The sequence below is a fragment of the Aspergillus multicolor genome (assembly GCF_047715735.1).
Source record: "Aspergillus multicolor strain CBS 133.54 unplaced genomic scaffold BDW74scaffold_4, whole genome shotgun sequence".
Lineage (NCBI taxonomy): Eukaryota > Fungi > Ascomycota > Eurotiomycetes > Eurotiales > Aspergillaceae > Aspergillus > Aspergillus multicolor.
In genome coordinates this window covers 589,968-612,576 of record NW_027395955.1, presented here as the reverse complement: position 1 = coordinate 612,576, position 22,609 = coordinate 589,968, and the positions used below count along the sequence as shown (strand labels likewise).

At 50.4% G+C, this 22,609-nt stretch overlaps 6 protein-coding genes across 6 annotated transcripts; 3 read left to right on the top strand and 3 right to left on the bottom strand.

The window, feature by feature from the left end:
- Nucleotides 1-279: 279 nt before the first annotated feature.
- BDW74DRAFT_175022 (putative metallo-beta-lactamase domain protein) lies at nt 280-1,365 on the bottom strand (the record flags this gene model as incomplete). Its single annotated transcript, XM_073728186.1, has 4 exons — nt 280-701; nt 758-1,117; nt 1,178-1,190; nt 1,285-1,365. 4 exons carry the CDS (start codon nt 1,363-1,365, stop codon nt 280-282), a joined length of 876 nt encoding a protein of 291 aa, XP_073587058.1.
- A 380-nt stretch (nt 1,366-1,745) lies between these two features.
- Nucleotides 1,746-5,090, bottom strand: acoA (aconitate hydratase ACO1). The gene is made up of 7 exons (XM_073723518.1): nt 4,841-5,090; nt 4,703-4,720; nt 4,534-4,605; nt 4,423-4,442; nt 3,730-4,328; nt 2,334-3,679; nt 1,746-2,271 (listed from the first exon to the last, which is right to left on the bottom strand). The coding sequence occupies exons 1-7, from the start codon at nt 4,874-4,876 to the stop codon at nt 2,008-2,010; spliced, it is 2,355 nt and encodes a 784-aa protein (XP_073587057.1). The 5' UTR covers nt 4,877-5,090; the 3' UTR covers nt 1,746-2,007.
- A 649-nt stretch (nt 5,091-5,739) lies between these two features.
- Nucleotides 5,740-6,950, top strand: BDW74DRAFT_147279 (putative C2H2 finger domain protein). The gene is made up of 3 exons (XM_073723517.1): nt 5,740-6,062; nt 6,131-6,310; nt 6,370-6,950. Exons 1-3 carry the CDS (start codon nt 6,022-6,024, stop codon nt 6,485-6,487), a joined length of 339 nt encoding a protein of 112 aa, XP_073587056.1. The 5' UTR covers nt 5,740-6,021; the 3' UTR covers nt 6,488-6,950.
- A 765-nt stretch (nt 6,951-7,715) lies between these two features.
- On the top strand, nt 7,716-15,085 carry BDW74DRAFT_166088 (uncharacterized protein; the record flags this gene model as incomplete). Its single annotated transcript, XM_073726501.1, has 15 exons — nt 7,716-7,767; nt 8,765-9,405; nt 9,459-9,542; nt 9,589-9,712; nt 9,759-11,281; nt 11,374-11,378; nt 11,965-12,127; nt 12,185-12,355; nt 12,403-13,084; nt 13,141-13,916; nt 13,972-14,076; nt 14,127-14,245; nt 14,296-14,375; nt 14,424-14,583; nt 14,644-15,085. 15 exons carry the CDS (start codon nt 7,716-7,718, stop codon nt 15,083-15,085), a joined length of 5,127 nt encoding a protein of 1,708 aa, XP_073587055.1.
- Nucleotides 15,086-16,655: 1,570 nt separating this feature from the next.
- On the bottom strand, nt 16,656-19,513 carry atm1 (ATP-binding cassette Fe/S cluster precursor transporter ATM1). Its single transcript, XM_073734259.1, has 7 exons — nt 19,018-19,513; nt 18,900-18,959; nt 18,729-18,843; nt 18,405-18,673; nt 17,304-18,350; nt 17,026-17,242; nt 16,656-16,963 (listed from the first exon to the last, which is right to left on the bottom strand). The coding sequence occupies exons 1-7, from the start codon at nt 19,372-19,374 to the stop codon at nt 16,863-16,865; spliced, it is 2,166 nt and encodes a 721-aa protein (XP_073587054.1). The 5' UTR covers nt 19,375-19,513; the 3' UTR covers nt 16,656-16,862.
- Nucleotides 19,514-21,593: 2,080 nt separating this feature from the next.
- BDW74DRAFT_147255 (uncharacterized protein) lies at nt 21,594-22,503 on the top strand (the record flags this gene model as incomplete). The annotated part of the gene is made up of 4 exons (XM_073723516.1): nt 21,594-21,645; nt 21,693-22,142; nt 22,189-22,305; nt 22,361-22,503. Coding segments are annotated over exons 2-4 (644 nt in total), but the record flags the coding sequence as incomplete, so codon positions are not given.
- Nucleotides 22,504-22,609: the final 106 nt, after the last annotated feature.

Sequence of the window (22,609 nt, the reverse complement as noted above, 5' to 3'; positions counted from 1 at the left end):
ACTCAGCGCTTCGCTCTAGAGCCCACCGGCCACGGGCTCTTCCATGGAATCTTTCCTGAACATTCTGCCAGGTATTATTATTATTATCCTTATCGCTATATCCATGTTGCTGCCCAGTGGACCTAGAAATTTTTTGGCTTTTAGGTACAGCGCTTGACTTTTTCGAGCGGGATTTGCAGGGGTCCAGACAAGCTGCCAAGGACACTTTAATTTATACAACTGACGTACAAACACCACAGCGATAAGCAGGGAGAGATCGCATTGGCGGCGCATCGTCTATTATAAGGCTGGCTTGTCCGTGTTCAGGGCCCAACGGCCCGAGTCCGTGCCATGGATGACCTTCCCTTCAGCTGCCAACTTATCCAACACCTGTATAACCCCGTTCGCAGCGGGCAGATGGAGGTTTTCGGGGACATCTCGGTAAATGATCTTCACGATCTCAAGGGGTGTCCACCATGACTTCCGTTCGGGTGAGCGCTCGTGGTCCCCGACATCCAGTTTCCCATAGCGAAGCACCCGTATGATTTGGTCCTCGCGCTGTTGTCGGTGCCGTATGTACTCTGCTATTTTTGCCGTGGCGCTTTCGACCACCGCCCCATGACCGGGGTACCCTTGACCAGATACACGATCCTGCATTCGCTTCAAACTGTCAAGGTAGGCCTTGAGATCCTCAAACACTGCCGTCCCATGTCCCAGGACATCTATAAATGATAGAATCAGCAACTTGAGAAACAAATTCGACGCCAAGGATACTTACTATCGCCCGTAAATATTGCATTCTCTTCCTCAAACACAAACATCATATGGTCGACTGTATGGCCTGGCGTATGGGCGGCTGTGAGCGTTGCCCCTTCAACCTTGAAGACTTGCCCATCCTGGATATCCTCCTGCCCTGCTGCAGGTTGGTGCTTGTATATGGTCACTTCAGGGCATAGTCTTAGTAAGTCCGGGATACCTCCAACATGGTCATGGTGCCAGTGTGTCACAAGAGCCTGGTAGACCGTTGCATTCTCATCAGCCAGCACTTTTTTCAAATGCGCGACCCAAGCCTGCTTCCCTTCGCCAGTGTCAATAAGGATACGCTGAGGGCCTTTGCCAACTAAATAAGTGTTTGTTCCTACACCGTGCGTCAGATATAGTGGGTTTCTCCCAGAACTGTAGTATGACTCGAACCCACCTTGGAGCGTAAACTTTCACCAGGCGGCGCAAAGTCAGCTTGAAAGACTGCTACGGCGTCGAGTCTGGAATCATAAAGCGCTTTCAAGCCCTAAAGACATTACACACCTTTCCGGGATTTCCTCCTAGGATCCGAACCACCGAGGCACTGAGCCTTTCCACCTCAGGCAGAGGAACCAACTGAGCCATTTATAGATGCAGCTGCGATAATCTTTGATTTAGGAAAAGCTGCAAACAGGAATCAGAAAGCGATGTTTTACTTACCGAGCTGCGGCGAGTCGCGTCACAATTATAGCAGGAGACAGTGTATGATTATATGGATCTAGCTCCTGAGTATGCAGTAGTAGTCTATGGTTTCACCGAGAAATATGGAGTAGACGTCCCATTATCGTGTACCCCAGTCGCGCTGATATACTCATTGCTCAAGGCCGAGGCGGGGCAATTGGCCTCGGCCAGTCGGCAGAGCACGCGATCTTATGTCATCACTCACTGAAAAGTTGCAGACTGATAAGCTACAGTGGGTTACAAACAGTGAAACGCAGCAAAAGGACAATTACGATGGGAGGACGTTTGAACTAAAGGAAATAGTATATGGTATGCATCCAATCCCTAACATACAATGGACGATGTAACAAAAACAAGTAATATATCCATGTAGTCCACCCAAAGGGTGCCAAAACAACCCATGAGCAGAAAGCGATTCGTAAAAATTTTCGAAACCTCACTCCGTGATATCAATCATAGAAAGACCATTAGCAGCCATGAAACTGCTTTTCTTTCTTCGCTGCTAACTGATCAAAGCACAAAGACACATAATTTACAAATTGTCGTTTAGTTGTTGCCGGACTTGCGGGCCATGGTGTTGAGGGCGGAACCGTCCTTGAACCACTCGATCTGGGACTCGTTGAAGGTGTGGCTAAGCTTGACATCAAAAGAGGCACCGTCCTTGGGGTGAACACGGAGGGTCATGGGCTTGTCAACGGCAAGCTCAGTGCAGAGGAGGTCGACCTTGGCGTCGTGGGGAATGCGGTCGTAGTCGGCGGGGTCGGAGAAGGTGAGAGGAAGCATACCCTGCTTCTTGAGGTTGGTTTCGTGCTAGAGAGTTTTGTTAGTCGACAACTTCGTTTATACAACATTAGATGCATCGGGTAACTTACGATACGGGCGAAGCTGCGGGTGATGATGGCGAGACCACCAAGGTGACGGGGCTCAAGAGCGGCGTGCTCACGAGAGCTACCCTCACCGTAGTTCCAGTCACCAATAACAACCCACTTGATACCACGAGCCTTGTAGTCACGAGCGGTAGCAGGGACGGCATCGTACTCGCCGGTGAAGACGTTCCTGATCTTGTTGGCCTCGCCGTTCTCAGCGTTAGTGGCGCCGATCAGCATGTTGTTGGAGATGTTGTCAAGGTGTCCACGGTACTTGAGCCATGGGCCAGCCATGGAGATATGGTCAGTGGTGGTCTTGCCCTGGCACTTGATGAGGATAGGGATGCCGGTGGCGTCCTTGCCATCCCAAGCCTGGAAACCAGCAAGGAGCTGCAGACGGTCACTGGAGGGGGAGACGGCAACATCGACGCTGCTGCGGTCGGCAGGAGGAGCCTGGTAGGTGTCACGGCCGGGGTCGTAGCCACGGTTGGGGAGACCGTCACCGGTGGGGGCCTTGAGCTTGAACTCCTTGCCGTCCTTGTCCTTGAGGGTGTCGGTAAGAGGGTTGAAGTTGAGGGTTCCAGCAATGCTCAGGGCAACAACAAGGTCGGGGGAAGTGACGAAGGCGTGGGTAGCAGGGTTGGCATCGTTACGACCGGTGAAGTTACGGTTGTAGGAAGAGACGATGGAGTTGGCGGTACCCTTCTTGACGTCCTGGCGATCCCACTGACCAATGCAAGGACCGCAGGCGTTGGCAAGGATGACACCACCGAACTCCTCGAGGGTCTTGAGCTGACCGTCACGCTCAATGGTGGCGCGGATCTGCTCGGAACCGGGGGTAACGGTGAAGATGGACTTGGACTTGAGGCCGTGGTCGAGAGCGTCCTGGGCGATGGACGCAGCACGGGACATGTCCTCGTAAGAGGAGTTGGTGCAAGATCCAATAAGACCAACCTTGAGCTCCTCGGGCCAGCCGTTGGCCTTGACAGCCTCCTTGAACTGGGAGATGGGGGTAGCCAAGTCAGGGGTGAAGGGTCCGTTGATGTGAGGCTCGAGCTCGGACAGGTTGATCTCGATCAGCTGGTCGTACTCAGCACCCTCATCCTCACGGAGGTCCTTGGCGTAGGAGCGGGCGAAGTCACCAATCTGCTGACGCTTGGTAGCCTTCAGGTAGTCGTACATGCGGTCGTTGAAGGGGAAGAGGGAGGTGGTGGCACCAATTTCAGCGCCCATGTTACAGATGGTGGCCATACCGGTGGCAGACAGAGAGTTGACACCAGGACCGTGGTATTCGATGATGGCGCCAGTACCACCCTTGACGGTGAGGAGGCCAGCAACCTTGAGGATGATATCTAGGAAGATTTAGTATGCATTTCCATTAACGTTGAAAGATGTAACTTACCCTTGGGAGCGGTCCAGCCGGACATTTCACCGGTGAGCTTAACACCGATGACCTTAGGAGCCTTCAGTTCCCAAGGAAGACCAGCCATGACATCGACAGCATCGGCACCACCAACACCGATGGCAGCGATAGCGAGACCACCAGCGTTAGGGGTGTGAGAATCGGTACCGATCATCAGACCACCGGGGAAAGCGTAGTTCTCAAGGATAATCTGGTGGATAATACCAGAGCCGGGCTTCCAGAAACCGATGTTGTACTTGGCAGTGGACGAGGCAAGGAAGTCGTAGACCTCCTTGTTGATCTCGTTGGCGCGGGCAAGATCCTTCTCACCACCGAGCTGGGCCTCAATCAAGTGGTCACAGTGGACAGTGGTGGGGGTAGCGACGGAGGGCATGCCAGCGGACATAAACTGCAGGATGGCCATCTGGGCGGTGGCATCCTGGCAAGCAACACGGTCGGGGCGGAGCTTGAGGTAGGACTTGCCACGCTCGATCTCCTGGTTCTGGGGGTCGTCAAGGTGAGAATACAGGATCTTCTCGGCGTATGTGAGAGGACGGGTCAGGCGACGGCGAACAACGTCCAGGTTCTCGGACATCTTCCTGTAGGTTGAAAAAACATGTTAGTCTATGCCATTGTCTGGAGCACCCCAGAAGCGGAACTCCGAGATTCAATCGATCAAAAGACGTTGCATACTTGTAGTTAATGTAGTTGCCCTGCAATGCGACCGTTAGCGGGATTCGTCCGGCGTCACTAGCTCATCCGAGGCAACCGAAGATAACCACGGTAGCAGGAATAACCACTCACCTTCTCGAGATTGCACATCTCGACCTTCTTATCGAGGTCGGCGACGGTGGCCATGCCCCGAGTCCGGAAGAGCTGCATCGACGTTAGCTCGATCTCATTTTCGTACTCTTCCAATGCCTAGAATTCCTCGAAATCCAGGCCGCAGAAGAAGCCAGTGTTGGGTTCTTACGAGACGGGACTGGGGGGCCTGCAACACAAAAGATCATGTTAGCCGCTAAACGATCGATTCGTGCATGACCAGCGTCCATTGCGCGTAGAGCAGCAACTTCGAGCCAGCTATGCGAGATGACGAATATGGGGTACTTACCAGCGCACCCATGCGCGCAAGCCTTGTGGTGATCATGATGGAAGCTCTCTATGCAAGATGGCTGAGCCACGACACGCTGGAGAGCTAAACCAAGTAACAGCTTCAACCTGGGGAAATGGAGTGGAGAGTGAAGGGAAAAGGAAATATTTGAAACCCAAGGGAAGGTTGCCGATTAAAAGGAAGCTTGGGGTTTTCAAGTGCGAGAATTCTTGTTTGACTGCGACCCTCAGGTTGCTCCTCTGAACCGGAGTGGAGGGCCCGTAACCGCTGCTTACCTTACAGCCGCTGTACGCTTTCGGGCGCCCCCGAACCAAAGCATGCAACCGGAGACATGGAAGAGCAGGAGCTCCTCCCATAGCCATGAGAAGGAGTGTAGTGCTTTTCCAGCTTGCTAGTGTAAAGACTGCTATAAAGCATCTACTGAGTATAGTTTCCAGTTTTTTATCTCTAAGGAGACGACAATCTATAGGTCTTTTGTGACGCTGCTACTTAGTTCCCCATGGCGACAAGCAATACTACGTAATGTAAGTACATTGCCGGTAACAATGGCATGTGAGACCGGTATCCTTAGTAGCCAATCACATTGTCCTGATTACACCCTGTCTGTTGAATGAAGCCTTACATCATAATCTCATCTCAAGGTGATACAACGTTTTATAGACTAAATAAAGCTCGAGAAAGGACGGCTGCAAGCTATACGCAGCACCTTCTTGCCTTCCCAGCTTGTATCTGACTAGCATGATCAAGTACGAGCTCAGACTCCTGAAACTCGATTACATTGCTTCTCCCGCAACTGGCCGGCGAAGATTCGGAGGGCAGGTGCCGAAGAGTGGAATCGTCATAAAATTACCGCCAGCAACGACAGTAGTGTGGATGGCCGTACGGAGAATCGCCCAAGGTAAACTGCTGACTGAGCCGAGCTAGAACCGAGGCTTACCGAAAAGAGCACCGCCCGCGGCCCGTCGCCAAGACTCAAGCTGACCTGGACCAATCGCAGCCACTCAGTTCTTACGCAGTGCCCTTTCGCGCACACAGAGCGAACGATTTGGAGATTCCCGACCCGCTTTCACGCCGCCGCGGCCTTAGCTTTTTCCGTTTATCGGTGATTTGAGCACATCCAGACTCTGGGACGACGCTGTTGCGGACGAGTTAGGGTCAGACTTGGGTCGATAATCATCAAAATGGGCGCTGTGAGGAGAACCAAGACGAAACGCAGGACCAGGTATTTATCCCTCTCGCGAGACTAGTTTTATCGCAGATGATCCTGTGGCACTAACACAGATTTTTCAGAGACTATGACCAGGTTCGCGCGGACGTCGAGAGCTCGAAGCATCTTTCTCAATACCAGGCGACCAAAGATCCCGAAGACCTTCCCGGCTTAGGAAAGCACTACTGCGTCGAATGCGCCAAATGGTTTGAGAGCGACTACAACCTTGTGGCCCATAGGAAAGGCAAGAATCACAAGAGAAGGTTTGTCCTGGCGCAATCCTCAATCTCGCTGGTCATGGCTAAACTTTCCCGGTTGTCAGAGTCCGTCTACTACGTGAAGAGCCCCATTCGCAGAAGCTCGCCGAGGCTGCTGTAGGCCTAACCACTGATAATGGCCCGCGCCGGCAAGAGGGTGATGAAATGGTCATGGACAGCTAGACCTGTTATTAGCGACATGCATGGCCTGACCTACGGCCTTCAAACATCGTTTTGGTAAAGCAACTACGGGGTACAGACTTTGCTCCTCGTCTGCAAACAGCCCATTTGACTGCGACAAGCAGCCTACACCCCGATACACACTGACTGCGTGGTAATGGGCAACCCACGGAGTATCAACTATCTAGGGCTTCAATCTTCAATGCGGGTTGTTGGAGAAAAAATTTCAGCCAATCACAAACGTCTCAGTGCCAGACGAACACGTGAGACCTAAGTGCCGAAAGTCGCTGGTTATACTCAAATCCGATGAGTGCGCTGTCCGTTCCTCTCCGATAATTCCGCCGGTTATCGGAACTTTGTACATACAGGTCCCACTTCTTCCTGACATCTAAATGAAATTCATTTACAAGCAGCCGCTAGCATAGATACAAGTCAAACCTTGCATAGTAGTTTGGAGGAGGCTGGGATAATCTTCACCGAGAACCGTTATAGTAGTATTGCTCATGGGCTTCTCAAAGCTCGATAATTTCTTGAGTTGATCTATACATGTTGTCCAGATATATAGTACTTCATGGCCAGGGTTCTCTGCGCATACTATAATTTCGAAAAGCACTAGCCCTATCATGAATATCCATGAAATAGCTAGGGAGTAGGTCGCAACGCAATAGTCTTTGCGATTTACAAACCTAAGACGCGTTCGCATTATCGTGTAATTGCCTGGATTGCGACTATCTGGGGGTCTTTCGAAAGGGTTATATGTATATATAAATGTACTTATTCGACTATGAGCCTCACCATATGGCTGAATGACAGATAGCATCGGACAGTCAGTCAACCTCTTTATGTATAATGCCCTAAGTTGGTTAGGGTTATGAATGCATTTCAAATGGTCTATTCCACGCTGGACTCTGAAAGTACCTCATTAGCCACTCATAGGTAGCCCACTACTCGAACATTAGCTGACGATCTGGAAAGGTGTGGTAACGACATTACCTGGGCGGCGTTTACGATGAAGGCCCTAAGACTGCATACTCCTATGCCCCGATAGAAGGCCTTGAAGCCTTCCGTCCGATACAGATCCTTAGCAAGGTTGAATGTACCCAGGCTTTGTTTATGGGTCTGTGCCTGCAATAATGGACGTGCTTCAGCATGAGCTGCAATCGTATTTGCCTGCAGTCGAGTCTTGATAACGTCGAGTGGAAATACAGAGGCCCATGTAACAATTCCAGCAATGCCGCCGCAGAAAAGCACCTTCAAAGCAGCACCCTTTGGATCTTCGTCGCGTGAGGACATTAACCTCTTGCAATATTCGTAGGACCAGAAGCTGCCGCAAATGTAAACAAATGCTCTTTAGGGAAGAGGAGGAAGAGACATAGGGAGAACACACTAAAACCCATAGCCTATAGAGTCCCTAGCACATGTTACCCCTCCAGCAAAATATAAGCCTCTCCAGCCGCGACTCCGGACGATATCCTTCGCGACTGTCCAGGATGAGACGCCCGGACGAGCGTCTAGTTGTGCTCGGCATTTGATGAACTCTGTTGGCGAGGAGACAGTCCAGCTGGCAATCCCACCCAGTGCTCCAGCAAGCCATAGCTTATATAGAGCACAATTTTGTGGATTCGTAGGATCAGTGACGGATTTATCCAAGAACATTAAAGCCCGATTATAGGATACGAAGAGAAGAGCATTGAGAGCTCCATATCCGAGGATTGGGGCCGCAGCACCTGGCACAAGGTCAATTACTATGTACATTACTTCGTAGTCACACAGAACTCAACATACCTCGCACAAGAGCACTTGTGCTTTCAAAGTGACCTAATTGCCGAGGTGACACACGGCCATTCGTAGAGCTGCTTGCTTGTAATCGGACCTTGATGAGATCAAGAGGATTTCCAATAACTATACCAATAGCACCGCTGATATAGCCGGCCCAGAAGTCCGCAGACATTGAACTGAATACTCAACCTACCGGTGCTCCCCAGATCGAGGTTCTTTGAAGCCAAGTAAGGTGGGAGAGCGATTACCCTACACTTGCGGGGAATAGGCTTATCTTATCAGCATGTGACCACGCGATCATTTGGCGTTCGGGACGGCGGCCTAGGCTCAGGCAAACGCGTGCATCGCCGAGAGGCAAAACCACCATCAAACATCGGGATTCAGCGAGGGTACGATTTACAGGGCTGCCAAGCTCATCAATGTAAGTATATGGTCTGTTATACCTGCTGAAGAAATCAAGGTCTGATAGATGAAGGTATCGCCCGCGACCCTCTAACGAAGGAGGCGTTGTTACGCCTATAGCATCGCGCGTCAGTGCTTCCTCCAACTCTATCGACCGCCTCTCGAAGCCCTTCAAATGTCCCGGATCAGCCACACCTACGAGAGCATCAGATAAACCAGTAAGGAAACGGAGGAAGGTGAATTATGCAGGGGCGGACGGAAATGTCGACGACAATAGTGTGAAGCCCTACACGAACGAGGAACGCCTGGCGCTCGCCACTCGAGATGTCAATAGATTTCCGGTTTTCAAAGCGAAGGATAAGGACTTGGCGTTCAAGCAGAGGTTCAAGGTGCCCTTGATAAACAAGTCTAGTGGCTCATACGACAGCGCTCGACCGGCGCCAACTTTGGGCATGAGGCAGGGTGCCACATTTGTGGTGAAGCCGTTGCATGATCCGAGCGGAGAGTTTGCGATAGTTCTTTATGATCCGACCGTCGACAATATTGATGAAGCAACACCTAAGGAACAGGATAGGAATGTCGAGGATAAGGACCGGAAGCTGGATGAGCCTCTCGTACATAAGAGCCTAGCGGACATTCTTGGGCTAAAGAAGAACGTGGAAGAGCGCCCAAAAGTTCCAGTTGTAATCGACCCCAGGTTAGCCAAGATCCTGCGTCCGCATCAAGTGGAAGGAGTCAAGGTAAGTTTCTGCATTAATTACAGTGTAGTGGGGTTTTCGGCTGATAAATTCAGTTTCTCTACCGTTGCACCACCGGAATGATCGATAAAAACGCAAATGGCTGCATTATGGCAGACGGGATGGGATTAGGCAAGACAGTAAGTTTACAGGTGTCTAAATGATGCATGAGGCTCACGGTAATAGCTCCAATGCATTTCTTTGATGTGGACACTTCTCAAGCAATCCCCCGAAGCTGGAAAGACCACTATTCAGAAATGCATCATTGCCTGTCCGTCAAGTCTGGTTGGGAATTGGGCCAATGAACTCGGTAAGACACTTTCTAACACTTAGCAGACAGTCACTGACTGAAGTAGGAAAGTGGCTTGGGCAAGGCACTATCACTCCGTTTGCTGTGGATGGTAAAGCTTCCAAGACGGAACTCACTAGTCAATTGAAACAATGGGCAATATCTTCGGGCCGCTCTATCGTCAGACCAGTACTCATCGTTTCCTACGAAACTCTGCGAATGTATGTCGACACGTTGAAAGATAGCCCCATTGGCCTGCTGCTTTGCGACGAAGGTCATCGATTGAAAAATAAAGAGAGCTTGACTTGGACAGCCCTCAACGGCCTCAACGTGCAGCGGCGAGTAATATTATCCGGAACGCCCATTCAGAACGATCTGTCAGAATATTTTGCACTACTAAATTTCGCCAATCCAGATCTGCTTGGGTCCCAAAACGAGTTCCGGAAAAGATTTGAAATCCCCATCCTCAGAGGGAGAGACGCAGCAGGCACGGAAGAAGACAGAAAGAAAGGCGACGAACGTCTAGCCGAGCTTTCTGGCATCGTTAACAAGTATATCATTCGGAGGACAAACGATATACTGTCCAAGTACTTGCCGGTCAAGTATGAGCACGTTGTGTTTTGCAACCTCTCGCAGTTTCAACTTGACCTGTACAAACATTTCATTGATAGTCCAGAGATCAAAAGCCTTCTCAGGGGTAAAGGTAGCCAGCCCCTGAAAGCAATCGGGCTTTTGAAGAAGCTTTGCAACCATCCTGATCTGCTGAATCTTTCCACTGATCTCCCTGGATGCGAGCACGCATTTCCCGACGATTATGTTCCCCTGGAAGCAAGGGGTCGGGATAGAGATGTCAGGCCATGGTATTCGGGGAAGATGATGGTCCTTGATCGAATGCTGGCACGAATACGTCAGGACACGAATGATAAGATCGTCTTAATCAGCAATTACACACAAACGCTCGATGTATTCGAAAAGCTTTGCAGGTCAAGAGCTTACGGTTGTCTCAGACTGGATGGAACGATGAACGTGAAGAAACGGCAGAAGCTGGTCGACAAATTCAACGACCCCAACGGTGAGGAGTTTGTTTTCCTCCTCAGCAGTAAAGCCGGTGGCTGTGGTCTGAACCTGATCGGTGCAAACCGGCTTGTGCTGTTCGATCCGGACTGGAACCCAGCAGCCGATCAACAGGCATTGGCTCGAGTCTGGCGTGATGGGCAAAAGAAAGACTGTTTTGTCTATCGATTCATCGCAACTGGATCAATAGAAGAGAAGATTTTCCAGCGCCAGTCTCATAAGCAGTCGCTTTCCTCTTGCGTGGTGGACTCCGCTGAGGACGTCGAGCGACATTTCTCCTTGGACTCACTCCGTGAACTGTTCCAGTTCAAGCCAGAAACGACAAGTGATACGCATGATACCTTCAAGTGCAAACGATGCAGACCCGACGGTACACAGTATATCAAGGCCCCGGCTATGCTCTATGGTGACACCAGTTCTTGGAACCATTTTGTCAACACCGGCGAGAAGGGGCCGCTCAACCAAATTCAAGACCTTTTGATTCGACAAGAAACCCAGGAGCGAGACGTCTCCGCTGTTTTCCAATATATCAGCCATTAAATAGAGCGGTTAGGGCCCTTGTCCCATTCTATTGGAGTTATTAGTGTGGCATTGATTATTGGACGAAGCCCAGGTTAGACACCTTGGGATGATATCACGACATACTTGACTAGCGTGTTATTGGGATATGTAACTATTGAAATTTTGATAATACACATGCCTCTTACTTGGGGAATCGGGGATATACAACCTGACCGCAATTCGTCTGTGCTCTGTCCAGAGACACGTGCGGAGACTAAGAATGGTCGAGCCGCCCTACGTCACTCCACTTCTAGCTCCCTGCCAACGCATCTTCACCGTTCCCTCCCCACATGGCTTTCTGACAACGCGACAGCTCGTCTATCTCTTTGTTTTGTTGTTCCACTACTTTCTTTGCGCTACATTAACTCCTAGAGCTCAAGACGTCCCTCAGCCTCTTAGCTCGACGCTCAGCCCCGGGGACTTCCATCATGAGGATAGTCGCCTAGAGCCTCCAGTCATCCCAGCCCATGTTTGCCTGAGCGATGGATCACTCAATCCAGCGCTTGCTGAATGATAAACTTTACGACCGAAGGAAGCAAGGGGCTTTAGAGTACGCTTACCTGATCTCACTGCAGCATTTACAATTATCGAAAACTTATCTTGCTTTCAGACTGCTGACCCCTCTTGGAATTGAATAGGCTCGAGAAAGTCGTACGGGATTCCGCATTCAGAGGAGATCATGAAGTTATCCAAAGAATCGTTGAACAGCTCTGCCATGATTACGCCTATGCGGTACATCAGCCTCATGCGAGGAATGGCGGGTTGATCGGTTTAGCGGCGGCTTCTATAGCATTGGGATCAGTGAGTACACGGGACAACCTGGGATTATACTGTTGAAGCTAAAGCGGGGGAACCTAGGAAGGAGTTGCTCCCTATCTGAAAGAAATCGTTCCGCCGGTGCTTGCGTGCTTTTCGGATCAAGATGCGAGGGTTAGATACTACGCTTGCGAGAGCATGTACAACATTGCCAAGGTCGCGAAAGGGGAAATATTGTTGTTCTTTAACGAGATATTCGACGCGTTAAGCAAGGTATATTTCCTGCTTCAGATACTAGGGCAAGCCTAACATAAACGCAGCTAGCTTCAGATTCCGAATTATCCGTTAAGAACGGAGCAGAACTGCTCGATCGACTCGTGAAGGATATCGTTTCCGAATCCGCAGCCCATCATGTTTCCGTCCTCCAGCTTTCCGAGAAGCAGTCTACCGATCCTGACGACCTCGGAGACGATCTTCCGACGGCGTTTTCGCTTCCAAAGTTTATACCACTGCTCAAAGAACGAATACATGTTCTCAGCGCATTCACCCGGACGTTTCTGGTGTCGTGGCTGACTCTGCTCGATACGATCCCCGACTTGGAGCTCGTTTCGTATTTACCAGAGTTTCTGGCGGGGCTGATCAAATTTCTGGGCGACTCAAACCGAGATGTTAACGTCGCAACCCAAGGCCTTTTAGACAGGTTTCTGGCGGAGATCAAACGGATTGCTCGTCTCAAGAAGGGATTGGCTGAAAGCCGCAAAGGACAAGGAAATGACAATAGACGGTCAATGACGAGCGACAACACGAGCCTAGCTACAGATCCAACCATCGCGATTGACGGTGAAAGCAACGATAATGCGATCGAGGACTCTGAAGCTGATTTCGCCGTGGAGGAGGAGGAAGGAATAAATACTGATGGTGACTGGATTCCCGGCCAGGATGTCCAGATCGATTATCCAAAGATCTTAGATATCCTTGTTGGTTTCGTTAACACTTCTTTTGGTAACTACCCTTTCCACATTTATTTAGAGATGTCCGCCTGCTGACGCTAAACTCAGACGAGGAGATGCAATTGACTGCGTTGCGCTGGATAGATAGCTTTTTTGAAATAAGTCCCGAGGATATCCTCCCCTTTGTCCCGCGCTTGCTGGATCAAGTCCTCCCAGCCCTGTCAAGCACCTCATCAGCTGTGAAGGAGACCGCGGGCCGTGTTAATGCGTCACTCCTGGAGTACATCTTCAGTCTGACCCTATCCGAAGATACTCCGGACGACTCGCGACAAACCTCAGCCTCCAAGCTGCCTTCCACAATCACAAAGGAGCTTGCTGAAAGAAGGTCTTCCACACCAACTAGTAAGGCTGATATTTTGGGCACTGACTCCAAGAAAGCCTCCCCTCGAAATAGCGTGATGTCAGCTGTCCCCTCACCACCACCAGAGCTCGATTATGGCGCAGCCGTCACTTCCCTCACTCTGCAGTTTCTAAGCGAATATGAAACCACCAGAATAGCCGCCCTTTCTTGGCTCATTATGCTGCATCGCAAGGCCCCAAAGAAGGTCGCCGCGTTCAATGACGGGATATTCCCTGCACTTCTCAAGACGTTATCTGATACGTCAGAGACAGTTGTTACGAAAGACCTACAGCTTCTGTCACAAATATCGAGGAATAGCGAGGACAGCTATTTCAAGTTATTTATGGTCAATCTACTTCAGCTATTTTCTACCGATAGAAACCTGCTTGAGGTTCGGGGAAACCTCATTATCCGCCAACTATGTTTGAATTTGAGTCCGGAACGTATATATCGAACTCTTGCCGACTGTCTCGAAAAGGAGGACGTAAGTTCTATGCTTGTCATACCTTTGCCAATGCTAACACCACTAACTATTGTAGGATATCGAGTTTGCCAGTATCATGGTGCAGAACCTAAATAATAATTTAATTACTGCGCCGGAACTGTCGGAATTGAGAAAGAGACTGCGAAACTTGGACTCCAGAGTAATAGGCCCTATGTAGCCGCCTTGATACTGGTACTGACTTAATGATAGGACGGACAAACGTTCTTCGTGGCTCTTTTCAGATCGTGGTGTCACAATGCAGTTTCAACCTTTTCCTTATGCTTGCTTGCGCAGGCCTATGAGCAGGCTTATAACCTCCTTCAAGTATTGTGAGTTAATTGAGGTTAATATGAGCGACATAATTCTAACCTTCATGCAGTGCGGAGCTTGAGATGACGGTCAATATGTTAATTCAGATTGACAAGCTCGTCCAGCTTCTAGAGTCTCCAGTTTTTACCTGTATGTTTCGGGTCATCTGATTTGATCACAAGCCCTAACTCATGCTAGATCTCCGCCTTCAACTTCTCGAACCCGAAAGATACCCATACCTGTATAAATGCCTCTATGGCGTCCTCATGCTCCTCCCGCAAAGCTCGGCTTTCGCGGCACTCAAGAACCGCCTCAACAGCGTTAGCAATATCGGCTTACTTCATACCGGCCCTCGTCTGTACGTTAATGCGTCCCTCCCCCTCTCCCCAAACCAGAAGTACTGACATTCTTCCAACAGAACTTCAATGGCTTCTACCTCAACCTCCGGAACATCATCAAACTACGACCGCGCCAGCAGCCGCCTCAAGCAGCGCGACGAAAACTCCATCCGCTGGGTCGACCTTCTCGACAAGTTCAAGTCTGTGCAGGAAAGGACACGGTCCTCCCAGCGCTTCCAACGCCCCTTCGACGCCAATGACGGGAACGCACACCAAACCACAGCCCTCTCCACCGCGATCTCCAACGTAGACCAAATCCGCAGAGACAAAACTCTCCCCGATACTCCGCGCTCCGCGTTCGGAGGTGCAGGGGGCCGCGCTTCGCCGGCTGACGGCGGCAGTGCGGGTAGTGCCGCCGGCAGTGGTGCCGGGAAAGGAGGGATCCTAGGTCCGCAGAGGCAGAAGTCAGGTTTGCCGAATTTAGGGCGGCTGAGGATCGGTGGGGGGAAGAGTAAGCGGTGATCGTTATCATAGGGTTAGTTAGGCTAAGTTGATATGGCTGAGCCATATCCGATCAATGTAAAGAATGTTTTCAACTTTCGTTGACCGGCGGGAGAGAAGTATCTGCATGTATCAATATTCAGCTACTGGATCATCTGTAATTCACAACATCCATTACGAGAAACACTCTTATCAATAATCATCAAATGTAGCCTCCTGGGCAAAAGGTAGCTTTCTACCACAGTGATGGCTTATCTCCAAGTTCACAAAGCTAGATAAGAAAGTACAAAGCTCCAAGCTTCAATCCAGAAAAGAGTAAGTAGAAAGCATCATGGTGACCTCCGCGAGGAACATAACGTGGAGGATGCATCGTCAAAAACAGAGACAGTCGAAAGAACTCGAAATCGTATCACCGGTTGCGTGGGTCATTCGAGCCCCAGGATGGCACCTTCCAAGATCCATTGGAATGCTTCCCGACTGTTCCCGACGATGAATTCGAACTGTTCGAATACACGTATTCACCATCGACATATTGAACACCCGTAAATGTGGTTCGGTGCTTTCTCCGGGCATACCGTTGCTCTAGTCTGTACAGCTCAAGCTCTGCATTCATTGCCGATTAGCACTGCGCTGGGGAGAGTATATTCCGGTACCACGGTCTTCAGTATAGAGACATGATATGTTTGATGGCAGATTGGGAGACATACTGGCTTGTAACTTCTCGATGAGACCCATTGTGTGATGTGTAAACGTCTTTCTAATCTTCTAAACACCGCAACTCGATCGGTTTCCCTGGAGGAATGTGGTAGTAGGGCCGTGAGGAAGTTCTGATCTAAGAAGCATCAACAAGTTAGCACATGCGCTTTCAATCGTGATTCCGGAAGCTCCGCGGACCCAGAAAGGCAGCTTTTGGTATCGAAGCAACTGATAGGGGCAGTCGCATACCAATTTGCGGCGGCAGTATTTTCCGGTAGAAGATCGGGATGCGATGATAAGTTGAGATGGGATGGAGCAGTATGAGAGGTACTGAATGGAAGCCAGTTAACAGGAGGAATGCGCAGTTTTGGGGAGGAAGCAGAGAGGGGAAGCGCGCGCAGCAGGGACAAGGAGCTAACAATTGTGGGACGGAATGCTCCAACCCTCAACCAACGAGACAAGGGACACTAACCGGAGCGACTAATCCTTGAAGAAAACGGTTGGAGTCGAAGGAGCGTGGCTGGATTCGATAGCGTGCCTGGAGCGCAGGAAAACGGCGTGTTCTAGCGTGGTGAGATTATGCGTTGCGAGTAATTGTGCGTGTGAGGGATCCAATGGCGAGTATTTCCATTGACAGCCACACTGAACTATGACGAAAGCGGGAATGAAACTGAAGAGAATGACCGGAATAGATGAAGGAGTGGAGGAATAGCTGAAGAAAATTGGCGGGTGGGAAAAGAGCGATGGAATTGTAAAAGGCAGACAGAAGTGAGCGAGCGATAACACTGGGAAAGGGAACGAGAGACAAGGGGAGCTGTCAGTGTCAGTTGGACCTTGGGACTCAGACGGAATGGATCGAGGCGAGATTCGAGAAGAGGAGCAGAAGCTGTGGGGCAACAACGTGGGATTTGAAGGAGCGCTAGGCCGCTTCCCGTCTAGCCAGGGGGCCGTCCTCGCGCGATATTTAAAATGTTGGAGTTAGATTGCAGCCGTGCAGTCGCACCATGCCCGTGACTGCGTGGTTCCCTGGCCCATGCAGCGCCTCTAATATAACGTCTAATCACGCTATCTATCCCATTCATATCGCAACCAGCACATTTCTCTACTTCTTCGGTGCCATGTCTTTGACCTCCCCTGCCGCCTCTCCCTCGACCTCGGCGTTGCGTTCGTACTCTGGGTCCTGTGCCAGAGACATTTCCTGGGCTGCAGTGAGCACGTTAGCTTCCGTTCTAGGCCTCAGGAACTAGCTTCCGACGGGTTCTTACCATTCCAGAGCTCGGCGTAGATGCCATCCAAATCCAGAAGTTCGCGGTGTGACCCTAGCTCCGCAACCTGTCCTTCTTTCAGCACCAAAATCTGATCGCAGTCATATATCGTCCTCAACCGATGCGCCACAAAGACGCTGGTTCGTCGCTTCTCCTTCAAAATGCTGTTGATGTTTTGCATTAAAGCTTGTTCTGTATAAGTGTCAAGGGCGGACGTCTGTGAAAGCATGCGTTAGGGTGTCTATTATTTTAGGGTTGCTGGGGGAACGGCGACTTACTGCTTCGTCAAAGAAGAGCAACTGTGGATCTTTCAGGAGCAACCGGGAAATAGCCAGTCGTTGCTTTTCTCCACCGGAGATCATCATTCCACGCTCGCCAACAGCCGTACGGTAGCCATCAGGAAGCTTCTCGACAAGCTCATGGATATGTGCTCGACGCGCGGCTTTGCGCACCTCCTCATCGGATGCCTCCAGCCTTCCATAGCGGATGTTGTGCTCAATCGTGTCGTTAAACAATGGCGTATCCTGGGGCACGACACCGATCGCTTTGCGCAAGCTTTCTACAGTGACATCCCGGATATCCTGACCATCGACCAGGATCCGTCCCTCTTGCACATCGTAATATCGGAAGAGGAGTCTCAGAATGGTGGACTTGCCACAACCGCTAGGGCCAACGATAGCGAATTTCTGTCCAGCAGGAATCGTAAAGCTAGCGTTCTTCAGGATCGGGCGCTCGGGATGATAGCCAAAGGTCACGTTCTCGAATCGAATCTGACCGCCATTCTTAAGCTCCAATGGTTTGGCATTGGGTCGCTCTATGATGTTGACGTTGACCTTTTGCAAGTTGAACAATGTTTCCATGTCAAGCAGCGACTGGCGCAGCTCGCGGTAGACAGATCCCAGGAAGTTCAGGGGCACGGAAAGCTGGAAGACAAGTTGGTTGACCATCACCAGGTCACCAACAGTCAGGGTTCCGGCGGCAACTCCATCAGCGGCGAGGTACATCATAGCGGCAAGCGCACTTGAGAAAATCATGTTCTGACCGGAGTTGAGAAAAGCCAAGGAAGTCGTGACTTTAATGGAGGCATCTTCATATGCCTTCAGTGCCTTGTCATAACGCGCAACCTCGAACTTCTCGTTGTTGAAATACTTCACAGCCTCATAGTTGATCAAAGAGTCTACAGCAACCGTAGCCCCTCGGTTATCTGCTGCATTGGCCTGTTTTCGGAATTTTGTCCTCCAAGCGGTTGTTAGTATCGTGAAAGCGGAATAAGCCAGCATGGTTGTGGCAGTGATTGCAGCGAATTTAAGACCATATTGGTGCGTCTGTTGCGCGTGTCAGAATGATAGCCATACGCTTATGACCGAGGGCCAACAAACCAGGATGCCGCACACAAGCGTGATCTCCAGAGCGGTAGGTACGACGTGAAACACCATTGACGTTAGGAGGAAGCTGATTCCTTTCGTCCCGCGGTCAATAGCTCTTGTCAGACCCCCGGTCTGTCGTGAAAGATGGAATTTGAGATCTAAACGTAATAAATGTTCGAAGACGTTTCGTGCAACCTTGCGGATTGCCTTCTGAGCGACACTGGCAAATACGGCGTTCCGGAGCTCTTGAAAAAGAGTAGCTCCAATCCTCGTAGCACCATCTGCGAGGTATGGTAAGTCACTCGTAGTTATTTGACTGTTCATGCTTCGGCTTACAGGCAATGATCATGGACCCCGCCACCGTGTAAGCAGTTCCGCCAACGGATGCGAAATCAACGTTCATCGAGTCAACGATGCTTTTGAAGTAGAAAGGAACCTCGACATTCAGAATCTAAGTAGAATAAGGTGAGTTCAGAGAGGTAACGATAGGTCTAGGTTTATTCTCACCTTTGCGCCAACTAGCAGCGAAAGGGCTGTTCCTACACGAAGTTTGGTTCCCCAATCGCCCTGTATACTGCCTATTAGCGAAGCATGTAGACAACGTCCGAGGTTTCTGGAGTTTCACCTTTGGCCAAAGGTATTTCACCATTTCCCTCATTATAGCCCAATCCGCCCTCCTCTGTTCCTTATTCCCCACCGTGCTTTCGCTAAGCAGGTCCTTTCTTGTAGTCGTCGCATTTTGGGTCTTCTGTGGGCTTGGTGCCGCGGGTTTGGCCGACGTTGAGGACGAGGATGGCTCAGGAAGGGGCGTCTTTTGATCGGAAGGCGTGTTTTCGTCCGCCTGTTTCTTGACCGAAAACGGTCTAAGCTGAGTGCCCCCTAGGGTAGCTGAGACTGGGTTCGATCGCGGAAAGGCGGGACGGTGGGAGACGAACCGCGCCGGAGTGCGCCAGCAGGGCGATCGAGCTGCTTGACGCAGCATTGCGCCGTTGACGACCTATGTAAATACTGCAGATGATAGTACTCGATAATCCGTATAATCTTTCGCTCAGGGGAGCATGGTTGTTGGACGATTGCGATGTTGGCTAGTTGCGAGTCTCACTTCGTGTTGCGGAGCGCCGGGTTCGGAGGGGAAAAGAGGAGCGGAGATGATGCGGCGGTTTTGAGGACCTCCGGATTAGGTCACTACAAGCCACGAAACTCGGAGAACCTTGGAAGCAATTGATTTGGATTGACTCCGTGTGTGGAGTTGTCCGTAGAAAAGGATAAGAGCACCGGTGAGAAGTTGAGGTTGAAAATGTCGTTATGGTCTGGTGCAATTGGTTCGGAGATGATGCAATTCAGCCAGAGATCCCAGCCCTCCACGACTTGCTTTCCGAGCCATAAGGGCAAAGTCTCCGCTCAACTCTATGAGCTGCTCTAATCATGCTACTTTAATCTGTTAGGAGGTTGGAACGATGAAGGGTTACTTGCGTTTGCTCATTGTGGACGTGGTCGAAGGCAAGAGTAACATGCTCAGGTTGACTTGTACAAACTTAACATGCATGGCATGGCCAATTCTCTTTACTCATGGAAAGGGCTAAGTCATTCGAACTGTATCAGAGCTATCAAGAGTGCACTCCGGAGTGATGGTACTGAATAATTTTCTCTAATCCACAGGGAAAGAGCGTGTCTTGCTGGCATTCACTAACTCCTTCCTGAAACGAAACTCAATTACCCAGTCTAGACACTCATGATGAAATCAGACTCTTTCTCGACTCTACTGCAGATGTTACTCTCGCCCATTCAAGCCACGCAATGGAGCCATCAGTCAGGGTTCGATGCATAGTGTGTGGTGCTGACATAGAACGTGAAGGCCGATCAAAGGATACCTGGCTGCAATCTTATCGCATGGGGGAGTGAGCTGCCTACTCAAACGCAGGCTTCTGTACAGCACCAGGACCTTTTGCTTACATCTCAAAGTATATCGTACCGAGCAGGTAGTGTATTTGTCGGCTCCAGGCATGTGAAGGCGACAAACGACGAAGCAAGATTCAAGGTCCCGGTACAGACGTTTACGAGCAACAACGAAGCCTGGATCCAGGTTTTTATCTTGCAGGAGACTGATGGGTGCCTCGGGTTCCTCCTTCATAATGCATGCTGGTGCCTCCTCGAACGCAGAGCTTGGCCATTGGCGATTTCATTGCCCAGGCTGTTTGAGGTATTCGACTCCGCCCCAAGAGACTGGACCGATATGCAGTCATGCTGCTACACTTGGGACCACATGTACGAAGCAATCGTTGGCTTCGTTCCCCAGCATTTGGGGCCGGAGGGAATGCGTTGGCGCGAAACATGGCGATCGGTAACCGTTGAGAAAGCTTGTCTTCGAAGCCCTTTTGCGTCTACTGTTCATGATCTGCTAAGGATTGCTCCTACGCAGTCTGTGCTGCTCGACATCTTAGCTCCAATCGAACCAAAAATAGTCGGCGTTGACTGTTTCGCCCTTTTGCCGTTCGAGATTGTGGAGGAAATAGCATCGTATCTGCCAACAACCATGGTACTCCGACTTCGAACCGTGTCCAGGGCTTTCACTCGGTTGTTCTATAGCCAAACTTTCTGGGCTTCCCGATTCAAAAATGGTTTTGAGCGCAGCTTCTTATTCGAAGCTCAGGAAACGCGTTCGCCTTGTGATTGGCGCTGGCTGTATCATCGAACGAGGAATGTCCACCTAGTTTATCCTGGTTTGGAGAACAGACAGCGAATCTGGCGTTTGACCGAGCTGCTCCTGAAAAAGCTTAACCTGTCGCTGGTGGACTCATCTACTCACTTGGCAATCAAGCGGCGATTATCAAACTGGGAAAGGGCCGAGGTTCATGGGGATATTGTTGTTGAAAATGGAATGAGAAGAAGAGGACCAAGTTTGCGAATTCTAACACACGAGACACAGATACCACCCGACATCCAGAAAATTGGGGTCTCGATTCTCGAGGATAGAGAAACAACGTATATTGCCGGAATACAGCTCGTTCACAGCTCAGGCCAGCAGACCATTCAGCTCGGTTACGTTACTACCCCTGCAAGCACGACCTTCATCGATGTAGGTTCCTTGGACGGGCTCATACTGTCTGTTGGATCAAGAGGGATACACGCAATGCAGATTCTTTACAGCAAGAATGGAACTTTGTCTCCGTGGCTTGGATGCCCTCAAGGTGGTGCAAAGACGAGACGTCTTGCTTTCGCTGAACGAGTCGTTGCCTTGTCCGTGGGATTGGATGTGAGACCACCATGATCCGGTAGTTCAGGGCGCTAACTGTGGCTTAGGGGTATAAAATGGTCTGTATCTCAGTTTGGGGCAGAAGAATGGGAGGGCTCAAGAAGGAGAAGCAACATGAATCCCTAATGGATAACCTCTTGTGGTTTCCGGAGCTTCCTGATCTCACCGCACATCTTAATGCATCATCTGCTTTTGGCAGTTTGGAATCTAGTTCCAGAGGGTTCCGGCCTGTGATATCTACCTCATTCGGAGGGCCGGGGGGAGTCGACCTCCACTCTCTGCTCCGAGTATCTGCAACCTTTAATTGGGACTGCCTGGTGAATATCGGCTTCAATTACAAGTCTGATGTTACCCGCCGCCCCCAGCGAATGCTTTCGCAAAACCAGTCCAACGTTGGAATCCAATCCATGGAGATCAACGGGCCTGAAGGAGAGTTCATCGAGAAGATTGAAGTTGGAACTCGCGAATGCGAACCTGGTCTAATAAGTGGACTCAGGGTGTGTTTTCCCCAGCACCATTTCTCAACTTTGCTCACATACCTAGTTGACAACAAATCGGGCAAGAAGCTGTACGCTCTTGGGCAGCTTCTGCGGGTGCGAACAGTACACGCTTCTGAGAACGGCGGCCGGGACGATTCCCACAGGACTTTATGCAACAGAGGTAAGGAGTACAATGTTATAAGCTTACATGTGATGAATAGCTGAGTATGTTTCAGGAGAGCGAGGGCTTCGATTGTCTGGGAATCATCTCTCACAAGGTGGAGCCTTGGGGTCTTAAATGGCCCTCAAACATTGAGCATAATTAGCGACAACCTGTCCCCGGTTTCAAGATATCCGTTTGTACCTCCATTAAACTGAGGTGCCTTATCCACATCATATTACTTGCGAAGGAAAATAAATATACCGAGATATGCATCTTCGAAGCCAGTGTGTAGACAGCGTGGATGCCCCCCGCGGTCTTCCGT

What these genes read in the sequence shown, in the direction of transcription:
- acoA (XM_073723518.1), bottom strand. Translation starts at nt 4,876, where the DNA reads ATGATCACCACAAGGCTTGCGCGCATGGGTGCGCTG. An exon ending in GGCAACTACATTAACTACAA is followed by an intron (nt 4,329 to 4,422) that starts GTATGCAACGTC and finishes TTCAACCTACAG; the next exon opens with GAAGATGTCCGAGAACCTGG. An exon ending in CGGCTGGACCGCTCCCAAGG is followed by an intron (nt 3,680 to 3,729) that starts GTAAGTTACATC and finishes AAATCTTCCTAG; the next exon opens with ATATCATCCTCAAGGTTGCT.
- BDW74DRAFT_147279 (XM_073723517.1), top strand. Translation starts at nt 6,022, where the DNA reads ATGGGCGCTGTGAGGAGAACCAAGACGAAACGCAGGACCAG. An exon ending in AAGACGAAACGCAGGACCAG is followed by an intron (nt 6,063 to 6,130) that starts GTATTTATCCCT and finishes CAGATTTTTCAG; the next exon opens with AGACTATGACCAGGTTCGCG. An exon ending in GGCAAGAATCACAAGAGAAG is followed by an intron (nt 6,311 to 6,369) that starts GTTTGTCCTGGC and finishes CCCGGTTGTCAG; the next exon opens with AGTCCGTCTACTACGTGAAG.
- atm1 (XM_073734259.1), bottom strand. Translation starts at nt 19,374, where the DNA reads ATGCTGCGTCAAGCAGCTCGATCGCCCTGCTGGCGCACTCCGGCGCGG. An exon ending in TGAAATACCTTTGGCCAAAG is followed by an intron (nt 18,960 to 19,017) that starts GTGAAACTCCAG and finishes GGCAGTATACAG; the next exon opens with GGCGATTGGGGAACCAAACT. An exon ending in TGCTCTTCTTTGACGAAGCA is followed by an intron (nt 17,243 to 17,303) that starts GTAAGTCGCCGT and finishes ATGCTTTCACAG; the next exon opens with ACGTCCGCCCTTGACACTTA.